We start from the raw sequence: 13,322 nt of genomic DNA, 5'->3' as shown, positions 1-13,322 counted from the left end.
GGTTCCAATTTCTCCACTGCCTTGCCAATATTGTATATGTTTATATGACAAATTTCTTTCTCCTTGCAGCCCCTGACATTATAGATACAGGTGGAGGGTCACAGGGCTGGGAGACGCTCAGGTGAAAACAATCTTCCTACTACTTTCTTTCTCTGCAATTCCTGAAAGAGAGAATTCCCTGATACGAAGCTAGGAGCATTCCCATGTGCAGAGGGGTGGACTGTGCACGTGTGGTTCTAAGAGGAGAGAATTCCTAAAGTGTAAAAAAAAACCTGAAAGAGAAAACAAGTCCCCTGGCGGGCAAGGGGAGGTGGCTGCTCTGAACAGCCCCAGAAGGAAGGACAGGGCTGCTTGCAGGCTCATCTTCTCCAACGGAGGCACATGTACAGCAGGTGCCCCAGTTTCATCACTGGGCAGTGGGGACAGAGGTCGTGAGTCCACAGTCCTTCTCAGGGTCTTGGGACAAATAAACCCCTCTGCTCAGTGGAAACAGCAAAACCTTCCATGTTGTTTCCCCTGAACTCCATTTGGAGAAATCCATTCTATAACCCAACATATGTGAGACGCCTGAGACCAGTCTTCGTGTCACTGGAGGCTCTAATCCCCTCCCTCTGCAGTCTCATCACAACTATCTTCTAGTCTTTTCTTGGGCATTTTAGCTGTGGCTTCACTTTGCTCTTCTGAAGTCTCATGCCAACTCATAGACTGAGCCAAGTGTCCGGGTTTAATCAATTATGACAAATAAAAATTGTCAAAAGTGAGCAGTAAAGAACGTTAAAGACATTTATTTCGCTACTGCTGTTTTTTTTGTGGAGATGGGAAAGAGAGGAATAAAAGGACGGGGCATGTTCTCTGTTGTATCAGGTTTCTGTTTACTAGATTTGAAGAATAAGGATACAACGATAATAAAACACCTTTCTGCGATCACTGGCCTGAGTCTGAGCCTCCCTTTTCTCGAGGGCAGAGACCAGGCTGTCATGTGGGTGCCTCCACAGTGCCCCAGGAAGCAGAGTGGTTGCCCGTGGACGCAGTAAATGACTCAGGGGTGGGCAGGCCAGTGGCTCCCCTTCACTCAGAGCAAGGACACCAAGCCACCATTGTTTTGCCTCGTGCTCTAGTGCTGACACTTTCCTGCATGGACCGGGTCCTCCATATCCGTGGGCTCCTCTTACCACATATTTCTGCCTGTCTCAGTTTCTCTTAGTCTCCTACCTCACACACGTGCAATGCCTCTCAAGTCACTGGTGGGACCTGGAGCACTGAATGTGGGGCTTCTCCCATGTTATTTTTTCTGCTTCTAGATTCAGCTTTGATTCCACCTATATGAATGTGCCCACCTTCTTTACAAACATTTCAAAATTCTGCATGCTTCACCTTTCCCTTAATCGAAAGGAAGGAAACGTGTAGTGTCTCGAGTCCCGCTGTCCTCAAATTTAGTGAAACTAGCAAGCAGCTCCCTCACCCAGACCCTGTCTGGTCTCCTCAGTTACAATCCAGCAGGAAGTGAAAGCGAAAGCCAAGGTACCTCGTCCTGGCAGGGGAGGAGCCTGTGTGTTCAGTGCCCGGGACGCCTCATAGACTGATGTGCTCTTACGACCACATGGATACAAATAACCCTGCACCACAGACCTGACTCTCTAAATATTTGCTAATGCCACGGGTTCTCCAAGTCCAGTAGGGTGTGAGGGGAGAGTGCGTGGAGGAACACCACCTCCCCCTCCCTTGGGCCACAGAAAAGTAAAAGAGCAAGAGATTTGGGGTAGTAGGTGAGAAAGTTTATCTTAGGAAGCTGCTTAGAATGGGGCAAACCCAACTGTGATGACACTTGGTCATTTGCATTCTCATCCTGATGAAAAGGGGGTTTTAGGCTTAAAAGGGATCGTGCTGAGTCTAAAGAAGATCAGGATGAGGACAAGTGTGGGCTCTAATCCTAAAGGCTGAAAACACCAGCCCAAAGCCCTTCCATAGACCCTTATCCTTCAGTCCACAGCCAATCAGTGTCTCCCAGAAACTGGTCTTGGGCCCCATGCAGTCTTTCCCACTTGTTCCTCTAAATCCTTCCCCAGCCAATCCCTCATCAGATTCTCCCCTGGGCCTCACCAGGGCGCCACTGCTGAGCAGAATCATGAAGATGATGAAGGTCTCAAACCAATTGTGCTCCACAATGAGGAAGCAGGTTTTCCGCAGGATCCACCAAGACTTGCCTAGCCCTTCTTCAATGTTGACCTGGCAGCACTTGAATCGCTGGACACAACCTGGCACCAGCGGGAGAGGCAGGTCAGACCGCGGGACGTGCCCACCCCGCCCTGCCCTGTCCTCCATCTCCCAGGCCCCACCTGGCGCTGCCCCACCACACAGCTGGGAGGACAGTGGCTGCCTCAGAAATGGAGAGGGCGGTAGGCTGAGACTATGCTGCAAGGCTACCAGGCCCTCTGGTCGGGAAGATGTCCTCTAAAGAAGCAGTGAGGGAGGATAAACGGGTATCAGGAAGCGACACAGCCGTGACAGAATAGGCCTTCCTAATGGAAGTTTCTATAGGCTGATGCCAAGAGAAAGTGGACAAAGTTTGAGAATAGCTACACCAGTGACAACAATATCAGCTCCCCTCAAAATGATGAGGTGGGGGACAAAGTTCTTTAAGACAGCCACTGAACCGCCGCCCTCTCCTCCAACCACTAGCCCTGGCAGAAGTCTGTCTGGAAGCAGGGCAAGTACGATGTGCCCCCCCCCGCCTCGCTTTGCCCCCTCGCACCTTCTGTGAAGCAGGCGTCTGGGTCTAAGTATTCCTCAGGCTGTTCCACAGGGACTTCCTCTACTTCTGGTTTGATATCGATGGTGCTTCCTTCAGAGGAGCTGGTATCATCCAGTTTCTAGACACGCAAGAAAAAGAGAGATGAAGAGACTGCAGCAGCGCGTCCACTCCGCTCTGACTCCTCTGCCCCGGTACGGATGATGTGCCAGCTATACTTCTTGTCTGCAATTCTATTACAAACTCACCATCATCCAGCTCACGGCAAGCAAACAAGTGCTACAGGGCTTTCGCAACTGCTGTCAGGATGGGGTGTGACATTAAAACCCATTCACAGATGACAGTGATCCACACTAAACCAAACGAGGCGATGGGCTGGTCCCGGGGACACAGATCAAACAGATTAATGGCAGCGAAGTACTTGAGGGCATACTCCAGCCTCTGACCTAGATGACCTAGCTGTGATGGAGATCTATCCAGGAACACCTCAGGAATCTAGGGCACCTGGGGAAGGCCTAGAGTGACAACAAGGGGGTCACTCAGTTGGCTACTCCAGGATCTCGCTACCAAGCCCATGGCTGAACCACTCCCTGGAGCTGACAGCCCTGTCTGTTCTCACACAGGCTCCAGGTTGGCTTCTTACATCTTTGCTGCCTTCAGGATCCGATTCGCTGCTAACGTCCTCTGTGTTGACGTTCTCAAAATCGGACTCGCCGACAGCAATGGGCACCCGCACAGTCAGGTTGGGGTTGTTGATGAAGGACATGTGGTCCTCGTCAATGATGTACTTCTCCACGCTGCTGCCAATGCCGCTGGTGGTGCCGTTGCCATTCTTCTGGAAGTCCCCGTTCCGGTGGATGTCTGCCGCGGTGTGGTTGGCGATGCAGCTGGCCTTCTTGTCATACAGCTCGTCCAGAGGCTTCACCTCATCGGCCTCGCGCTGTTTGAAGTGGGCCTGCATGAAGGCGCGCACTTTCACTTTGGTCCAAGCCACACCCTTCTTGATACGGATCACTGAGATCTGCAGGTTGTTCATTTCCCCATCATCGTCCGTGGCTGCCAGGTTGTCTGCACTGAACGAGCTCAGGAGCAAGGCCAGGAACAGGTTCAGCACCTGTACCAGCAGCATTAGAAGAAAGGAGAGTGAGTGGAGGACGGCAGTAGGTAAGCTTTCCCCTACACTAGGAAACTGGCAGCCCACAGACTTATGCGACAGACTCAAGGATTTCTATAGTGTTTTGTTTGGCCCACAGTGGTTTAAATGCTCCTGTTATTAGGTGAGAATTTGTTTGATTTTTGGTTGTAATACAAGGAGTTTAGCAGCTCTTCTCTTGGTTCTTGTATATTGTATCTATAGATCTGTCTCTCTCTCTCTCTATCTATCTACATTCCAAAATATATTACCTTTTCTATAATCAGAAAAAGCAAAGGCTCTATTCGTTTTGGAAGATAATCCCCCCAAAATAAAACCAAAAATGTGGATATGGATTATAGGGGGGATCAAAGAGAGTACAGATGCCATGTGTTCATGAGCAGTGGCTGCCTGGGGGGACCCATGCTAGGAACACATTAGGCCTAGAGAGCCATACTTTCCCACAACAAATCAAAAAGGTAGAACTGAAAAACATTTCATGTCATCTTATTCCAAAAATTAATTTTCTTTGTTTTCTTAACATTTATCAAAATAAAAGAGATGTAGCAAGACAGTGATGGTGACTTTTGTGTTCTGTTTTATAGCTAAGTGTTAAGCCAGCAGATACAAGCTTTCTTTCTCTCTCTCTTTCTGTTTTCTTACTTTACCACACTGGGCATTAAGATTAATTTATTTTTATTAACTGACTTTTGAAAAATGGGAAAGGTGTTCACTTCGTGATTTACACTTGGCCCTTACTTTGTCACACTTCTAAAGATGAATAAGGAATCTATTTTAGGTGGAGATAATAGTATGTGCAGAGTGGGAGGGACTGAAACAATACATGAACTCTATGTATTTGGATTATCTGGGACACTGAAAAATAAATATGTCGGTAAAGTGGGGGTGAACTGGGGAAGGCTTTTCGAAGGCCCGGCTGAGGGACTTGGGTTTTAATTATGTGGAACTACTCTTGGTTCTTGAGGGAAGGAATCACCGATGATTACAGAGATTTGAGGAAGCCATTCCTACAGAAGAGGGGCTAGGAGTTAGGAGGCTATCACTTGCATGTGAGTTGATAAGGGTCTCAATTAGGCCATTTAATCTCAAACCTTAGCATGCGTCAGAATCTCCTTGTTATCACGTATTTCCTTGGCTTCCCCAGAGAGATTCTGATTCAGTACATCTGGTGTAGGGCCTGGGACTTAGCATTTTTTAATGAGTAAACCTGGGGTGATTGTAATGCAGTGGTCTTTAGACCACATTTTTAGAAATAGTTATAGAAGTAGAAAGGAAGAGGCAGATCTTAGAAATACTACAAAGAATGATGTACATACAGAATAACTATGAAGAAAGATGTATGAAAGACAGCAGACATTTACTGGGAGAGGAGAGAGAAGAGTCAGAAAAGAGTTACATTTACAGATTCCTAGACACTAGGTGAGCAGAAGGACTGAGCAAAGGGGAACCTGGAAAGGTGTCATCAAGAGCAGAAACAATAGGTGCCTTTGTCATGTGCTCAGGTAGCTATAGACAGTCATGGGGAGATGTCCTTGAGAGAACTGAGAATAGGAGACTAGAGAAAGGGTGGCAAGTCAGGGCTGGTAAATGTCGATTCTATTATGTACCATTAGACAATAGCTGTATTTATTGAAGGAGTGTCAAGACTAGAGGGAGTAGGACTGAGAGAAAGGTGGCTGGGAATGGAGAGAGAGATTACAAAAACCCAAAACATTATTGTGTCTATTTTTCATAGGTCAAATGAAAGAAGAGAGTGGCTGGCCATAGCTGGTTCAGAGGCTGGTGAGTGGGAACCCGCTCCTGGTCAACTTCTCTACGGCAGAAAAGAGAAGAGAACTAATTAATGTGGAGGAGCTTACAAGGGATCAGCTGAGGCTGCCGTCTTCCAGCCCTCCTTGCTCTACACTTGCAAGTGGGATTTTCCCTCATTTGAAAGATGGGTACTTCCCATGCACTTTAGTGTGCGTGTCAATCATCTGGGGGTCTCATTAAAAACGCAGATTTTGATTCAGTAGTTCTGGGGTGGGGTCTAAGATTCTGTATTTCTAACAGTCTCGAGTCATCTCACTGCTGGTAGTTCTCAGTTCACACTCCAAAAACAGGGTGGAAAATCTCTGTTGGTGAATGTTCTATATTCAGAGGCAGAAAATAGCAGGAGGACAGCTCAGAGTGAAGCAAGAAAGTGATTTGTCATTTACACAAATTATATAAAAGCTAAGATAGTTTGGTCATGGCTCCCAATGGAGGGCAACTTTGCCCCCTAGGGGACAGCTGGCAACGTCTGGAAGCATTTTTGCTGTCACAACTTGGGGTGGGGGCACTACTGGCCAGTGGAGATAGAGGCCAGGGATGTTGCTTCATATCCTACAACGCACAGGACAGTCCCACAACCAACAATTACCTCGCCCCAAACGTCAACAGTGTCAAGGTTGAGAAATTCTAGTTTAGACGAAGGAAACTTTTGTAGTAGAAAGAGACAGAGTTTGAAGCCTAGGATCTAATACAAGCCCTGACATTTACCAGCTGTGGGACTTTAAGAAAGCCCCTTATCTTTGCTGAGTTCATTTCCATAACTATGAAAAAGTGCTGGCAGGTTGTGGGGCTTATGATTCAGAAGGTTCCTGTAAATAGCAGTCGCCTTTCCTTTATCTGTACCTTAGGGTCCTTGGCTGGAGAAAGAATAAAAACCAACACAGACATGGAAGGCAGTAGAAGGACTAAGCAGGCTGGGCCTCTGGGCCAAGCGTAAGATGTTCAGGGCAAAGAACAGAGAGACCCACACGTCGGCACTCACCACGAGGTTGCCGATGACCATGACCATCATGAAGACAATGAGGCACATGGCCTGGCCGGCCACCTCCATGCAGTCCCACATGGTCTCGATCCACTCGCCACACAGCACCCGGAAGACAATGAGGAAGGAATGGAAGAAGTCGTGCATGTGCCAGCGAGGGAGCTCACAGTCCACGTTGATCTTGCACACACACTCTTTGTAGCTCTTTCCAAAGAGCTGCATGCCCACCACGGCGAAGATGAAGACGATAATGGCCAGCACCAGGGTCAGGTTGCCCAGGGCACCCACGGAATTGCCAATGATCTTGATCAGCATGTTCAGGGTGGGCCAGGATTTGGCCAGTTTGAAGACTCGGAGCTAAGGGGGCAAAAAGCAAAAAAACAAAACAAAAACACAACAAACAAAAACCACATGATACTCTAGCCATTTTCTCAGCACAGGGCTAATATAAAAACAGATCATTAGTAAGAGCAGCTTAAATTTATTGAGCAACCAGAATTTTCTAACAGTCTTAGACTAAAATGGGAGAAACTGAGGCACAAATAAAGGAAAACTGATTAATTTCATGGTAAGTGAAAGATTTAGACCCATGAATACTGCCTTTCGTCCCCTGTATTAGTCCCTGGGTCAATCTACTTAAAACCAAGCCATACATGAACATATCCTTTTTCTATTGATTTTACCTTGACTTCTCAAGGGACATATCAAGAAAAATGAGATTTATAGTGAACCAAAAGATCAGTACGTAAGGACAGTAACAATAACTCATCTGTCTCCTTAAAACAGCATTTAAAAATTCTAAATCTTTTTGCTTCCCAATAATAATCAATGGCTGATATGAAACTTTGTGATATGCTTGGAATAACTTGAAGGGAAAGAAAAACTCCTAAGAGAAGGGGTGGTTCCATATATGTCAAACATCTTATGAAAAGGAACTATATTGATATTAACTCAGAGGACAGCACTTTAAGTATCTGTCAAGCATTAAATTTCTACATTCTATATTCATTCACATGAATGATGACAAGGTCTTGGCCAACAGCCTGAAGGTGATATGCACAAAGCCCAGGGATGGAATGATAATAATCAGATTATCATCAGATGTCATAAGTTACCAACTAATTAACAACTAAAGATAATAGGAATTTTGGTAGAAACAACAGCACTGATTTGAACACTTTTTTCTTATTGAAAACGAGTCTTATCCGAGAGTTCAAGATTTACCAGGTGTTGTTCTGTGTGTGTATCTGGGTCACTCCTATTTTTTTCCCTTTCTTACTGGCTTTTAATTTATTAAGCATATTAGTGCTAAGGCTTCTATCTCTTAATCCTTCCTCTCATTTTCTAGAAATGTTCTTAAAGTCTACTGTGGGCTGGATCGTAACCAAAGACTCGTAAGCAGAGGTTCTAGAAACTTGGCAGAGGTTCACTTTGCGACTTGGACGGAGTGAGATCACTATTTTACAACTAGTTTTACTCTATTCCAATTCTCTTTCTTCGATATGCTGGATGTCCTGATGACAAAACCTTAAGTTCTTTCAGTTGCAAGTGCTTAGGTATTTTCCCAACAGGGAGAGAAAAACCCAAGCCAGTTCTGATGCTTTGTCTGAGTGGGACACCCCCAAGGTCACTCAGCTTCTCAAGGGACTCAGTTAGCACGTCACTGAAGCCCACGTCTATGGAAAGCTACGTTGAGGACATCGTTAACTACTCTTTCGGGTCCTTTCTGTGATCCACACATTAACTCTTTTAAATACATTAATTAAAAAAACCCTTCCTAACTAATGATGGGGAAAACAAAGCCAGTGTTCAACAACTAATTTCAATATAATTAAAAAAAAAGGTGACCTTATTCTCATTTTCTGAAATGAGGGTCACCAAAATAGAAATGGGGAAAGCCACCTTTGAACAAGGAGGAATTCTTGCCATTTCAGGGAGATGTTCAGATAAAGAAGTAGGTTCACGAGCAAATCCAAACCAGACCTCAGAATAGCCCGTGGGACTCCTTCTTCGTCTTTTAGGTTTACCATTATTTTCTGAGGAACTTCCTAACGCTGGTGTCTGTTTGTCGGTTGATTTTAAAAACTAACTTCTAGATTAGCAGGAAAGTTTTCAAGACTGTAAGCCAATAAATAGCCAACTGAAATTGGGAGTAGACTATAGCTAAGGATTTTTTTTTAAAAATCATCAAATTAACTTATGCAAAACTCTAGTAACTGCAAGATAGGAAATGTAAAACAAAATTGGAGAAATATTGAATACCAATCGGAAAGATCGCAGCACCGAAAGCCCCTCCACATCTGATAGACTCAGTTCCATTAAACTGAGGGAGACAATAAATCCGTCAAAAATGTTCCAACCTTCTTGGAAATAATAGTAGGGATCCATGGCTATGAGCTTCAGGAACATTTCTGCTGTGAAAATTCCAGTGAAAACCTAAAGAGGGGGAACGCAGGGGTGAAGAAAAAGAAATGAGAAGAATGCCTTTATCATTATCTTTCAATACAACATGTCTAAGAAGCCTCAAGAGCCAGCTTTGGTTAAATTCTGCACCTGAGGACATCAGTACATGTCCCATGACCATGTCACACGATGTAAGAAAGTCTTATTTTCCTCTTGAATGAAGTACTCAGCCCTGATGTTTCCATCTTTGTTGCCAGAACCACCCAAATCACATTGTTCAAGAGTGCAGTTAAAAAAATTATTCTAAGCTATGGGAATACCACACAGATGACTCCTTCTAAAGGGTCAGCAGTGATTTGAACGTGTATGCTTGGGATGTTTGCCAAAAAAAACAACAACACACCAAACACTTGTGTTATAATTATATTAGAAAAATACAGCATTGTTCCTGATTTGATATTATGTGTCTTATCAAACTTAAACATGCCCTGCAGGGTTTCTTATTTTAAATCATAAAACCAGTAGAACATTGCTAAAAGTGTGAAAAATGCAGGAAAAACACATCCATCGTCTCACCACCTTGCATATAACTATCATTTTTATGTACTCCCTTTCTGGTTTTTTCAAGTGCATATATATGTTGAAAGAGTAGTAAAGTCATAGAATACATAGTCTTGGGTCTTTTTTTTCACTAATCATGACTTTATCCATCTTGCTACATGGTCTTCCTAATTCTCACTTTTACTGCTTGTATAAAATGCCACTGGTGAACATATCCTCAGAAATTTCTTATTATGGATACATTGGTGCTTCCTTTTGTTTTTTTTTAATATGAAGTAATAATTTTCAATGAAGTAATAATTGGTTTAGATCTGGGGCTTATAGGGTACAAAAATGACTTCTTCCCTCCGTTACCTGTCTCCCACTTTTCTGTCTGATGGAGCACCTTGTGTTTCCTAACGCTTTCTGTATCCTGCAGTCTTAGTAATATAACGTGCAGTAGGAAAGTAAAAATACCATGGACACCAGTTTTGACAAGACCAATTCCCTTGCTCTAAGCTAACCACATGACATCAGCCTCTTACTGAATATTATGTTTTCAGAGAACTTTATATGCAATAGAGTTAAAACTCATAATAAATTACTACTTATATCCACCTGGTTACCAAATTTACACATGAAGGAGTTTAAGAAAAATTCTGAAGATGTGGTCTGAGGAAAGAATTAAAAATAGTGAAAAGTACTTAGATTATAGACGCTGTTTAGAAATATACTGAATTAATGAATGGAAATAACAAAACAGAATGACTTGAAGGAAACAAAAAGGGATAAGGGTGCTGGAAGTTTTTGGTGTCCGTATACTTTGGTTCCCCTTTTTTCTAAACTGAAGATGCAGTATTCTAAAATGGAAAGAAAATATTCCCTGAAGAGATCTAGTTAAGCAAAATCAAAGTTCATAGTGCAAGCTAAGCATCTACAGATAAAACGCCCCGCTACGTGAGGTCAGGGAAAGTAGGGGCAGCTAACCAATTCCTGACAGACATTTTACCCTTCGTGTAAACCCATCAAAGGCTTCTCTACACAGAAATGTTAGCCTGCTTAACGCACACTAAGTAGACACTGCATTCCTGTTCCATTGGTTCCCGGTGAACACACAGCAAGTGCTGGTAAGAAGCAGCGGCTGACTGACTATGGAATAGCTACACTGTGGGAACTATGGTATCTAAGAGAAAACCAACGATGGCACAGTTCCGTGGTGCTGCCTTTCAACAGGATGAGTGGCCCCCAGGCGCCTGGTAGGACCGCGGGCAACAGACGTCAGCAACCATGTCGTTTCAACACATAGTGTTCTGCTATCACTCGGAGTTTGGGCGAAAATAAATTCTTAACTACTGGTTAAACGAAGAAATAACTTTTTTAAAAATGAAAATGGAGAAGAGTAGATTTCCAGCTATCCCGATTACGCCACTCTTATTTGCTTCTTGAGGAGAAAAAAGAATTGTACGCAGTTGTATCAACAACTGCACATAAATGGTGCTCTGTGAATATCATCAAATGTTCCCCTAGGAATTTATATTCCAATGCAGCGGTTCTCACAGTGTAGTTGCGGACCCCTGGGATCCCTAAGATCCTTTCAGGGGGCACGAGGTCCTCCCTTTTCCAACTATGTATCTGTGTGATGCCAGATTTCCTTCCTATGCTTCAGCCAAAGCAATATATCACAATGGACTGAATATAGGCGCAGATAAAAGAATCTAGTTATCTTCTATTAAACCATGAAAGACATTTGCAAAGATGTCCAACAATGCCATCTTTTCTTGGAAAATATAGTTTTCCCCATAAAATGTTATTTATGTAATTGTGTAATGAGTATATTATTGTGATTTTTAAATAAATAAATATTTAAGATTTTTCTTTTTTTTTAAGTACAGTAAATATCAATAGATATAACTGTCACAAACAAAAGCTCTCTAGCTCTTTTTAAGAGTTCAAAAGGGGTCCTAAGACCAAAAAATGATTGAGAACTGCCGTTCTAATAGAATGTTCTGAATTTATAGGTGACATAGCTTTCTAATGTCAGATTGGAAGTCCCGGGGCATAGGCCTGAGAATTTGTAATGCCAGGTCAACAGGTAAGGCCTCCAATGTCCTAAGACTGGGGCGTTTCATTTGGGGGGGTCACTCTGGCGCTTGTGAAGGGTCAGGGAGAAGTGGCCATAACTGCATCTGTGGACAAACTTTAGGCTCGTTTGGGAGTGACTAGGGTTTGCATGCTCTTGTCTGCTCTCAGAAGGGGCCAATCAGTCCTGTGCTGTAGTGGATTTTCCCCCCTGATGAATGCAATGCAACATGGGAAAGGCTCTACGTGTACCACAATGGAGACATGAAAAATAACGGCTCCTCAGGAACTCAGTCACCGGGAGGAAGGGTGACCACCTCCTCTGGTTGGCCTGAGACTCTCCTGGTCTTCACACTGAAGGTCTGGCATCCTGGCTCTCCCGTTAGGGTGAGCACTCGGCCTAGGACTGTCCCACTTTTACCACCTAAAGTTCCATATCCCAAGGCCCCCCTCACATCTGTGCAAATTGGAATGGCTGTTTACCCAACCGGGGGGAGGCACAAAACTGAAAATAGTACATAGCAAGTATTTAGAAAGAGGTATGCAGAAGGGGTTACAAGGATACAGATGAAAGAAAAATTAAAACATAAAAAGAATTTCTTTTGGGTGAAAAGCTGTAGTTAGGCTGTAGTTAAGAAATGACAACATTCATGTGTACTTGGTGAGCAAGGAAAATAACTTCCTGTTTTTCCTTTTTTTGCTAAGACTCTCAGAAATTAAACTTTCATGTCAGGTTAAGCCTTTGCCCTTCTTTCCACATCACCAACCCCCCCAAACCATTCAGTCCTAAAGCCCTTGGGTGGCGATCACTTGGAGGGAGGCCTGGTGCCAGGTGATGGAGCCCAAGCAGGGCATCTATGCAGGGGCGCAGCCCGGCCTGGGCTGTGAGAGCCTGTGCAGGCCAGAGAGGGGTGTCCACTTTGGGGACAGTCCAAGCTGTCCCCAATACGAGCTGTCAGAGTCTGAGAGGGATGAGGAGGGTATTTATGTAGCATGACTACCCAGCACAGGGTATTAGGACCTACGCAGGATGGAGAGAGCTCTCTGTGGGGGAAGCCTGGCGTGGGGTGCGGAGGGGTCCATGCAGGGGGAAGGGGTTCACGGAGGGTAAAGGATACAAGGGCGTGTGGGGTGTCCCGGCCTGGGGTGTCAGAGCCTGAGAAGCGTAGGGGGAGGCCCACAGCAGGACACGGGTGTGGACACTGGGTGGCCTGGCCTGCGGAGTCAGAGCCTGAGCAGGGCGAGGAGGACATCCACGCTGTAAGAGGTAACAGTGGCTTTTTGATCAAATAAGTAAACATATTAAAGATAGTGGCGACCAGGTTTCTTTTTGTTGTGAAAGAAATTACAAATACAGAAAGGAGAAAACTAGACTAAATCCCACAGTGCTGCATTAGAATTGCAAGTGACAGCGCGAACGCACGGTGCTGAGTACATACAGCCAGCTTGATGTAAACAGCCAGCCCTGTGCTGAGAGGGCTTAGGCGTGCATATCGCTCCATAGCCTCACTTCTAAATATCATTTTCCACTAAAACCACCAGGGCTCCTTGAGAAATGACCGGTTCTAGGCCTGAGACAGGGAAAATATAAAAGTATCTTGGAA

At 44.5% G+C, this 13,322-nt stretch overlaps 1 protein-coding gene across 9 annotated transcripts in view; it reads right to left on the bottom strand.

Annotated features, from left to right (window-relative positions):
* Positions 1–13,322, bottom strand: part of SCN8A (sodium voltage-gated channel alpha subunit 8) — a 164,158-nt gene that overhangs the window by 28,532 nt on the left and 122,304 nt on the right. For all 9 annotated transcript variants that reach the window (XM_088799440.1, XM_088799442.1, XM_088799446.1 and 6 more), the window contains exons 15-19: positions 8,959–9,132; positions 6,697–7,053; positions 3,393–3,863; positions 2,753–2,870; positions 2,101–2,255 (exon numbers count right to left, since the gene is read on the bottom strand). In XM_088799440.1, coding sequence (XP_088655566.1) covers positions 2,101–2,255; positions 2,753–2,870; positions 3,393–3,863; positions 6,697–7,053; positions 8,959–9,132 — 1,275 coding nt within the window. The remainder of the gene's footprint in view (positions 1–2,100; positions 2,256–2,752; positions 2,871–3,392; positions 3,864–6,696; positions 7,054–8,958; positions 9,133–13,322) is intronic.

Source organism: Rhinolophus sinicus, chromosome 1 (assembly GCF_057876585.1).
Source record: "Rhinolophus sinicus isolate RSI-liver-muscle chromosome 1, RSI-T2T, whole genome shotgun sequence".
NCBI classification, from domain to species: Eukaryota; Metazoa; Chordata; class Mammalia; order Chiroptera; family Rhinolophidae; genus Rhinolophus; species Rhinolophus sinicus.
This window is presented reverse-complemented; position numbering and strand designations above follow the sequence as displayed.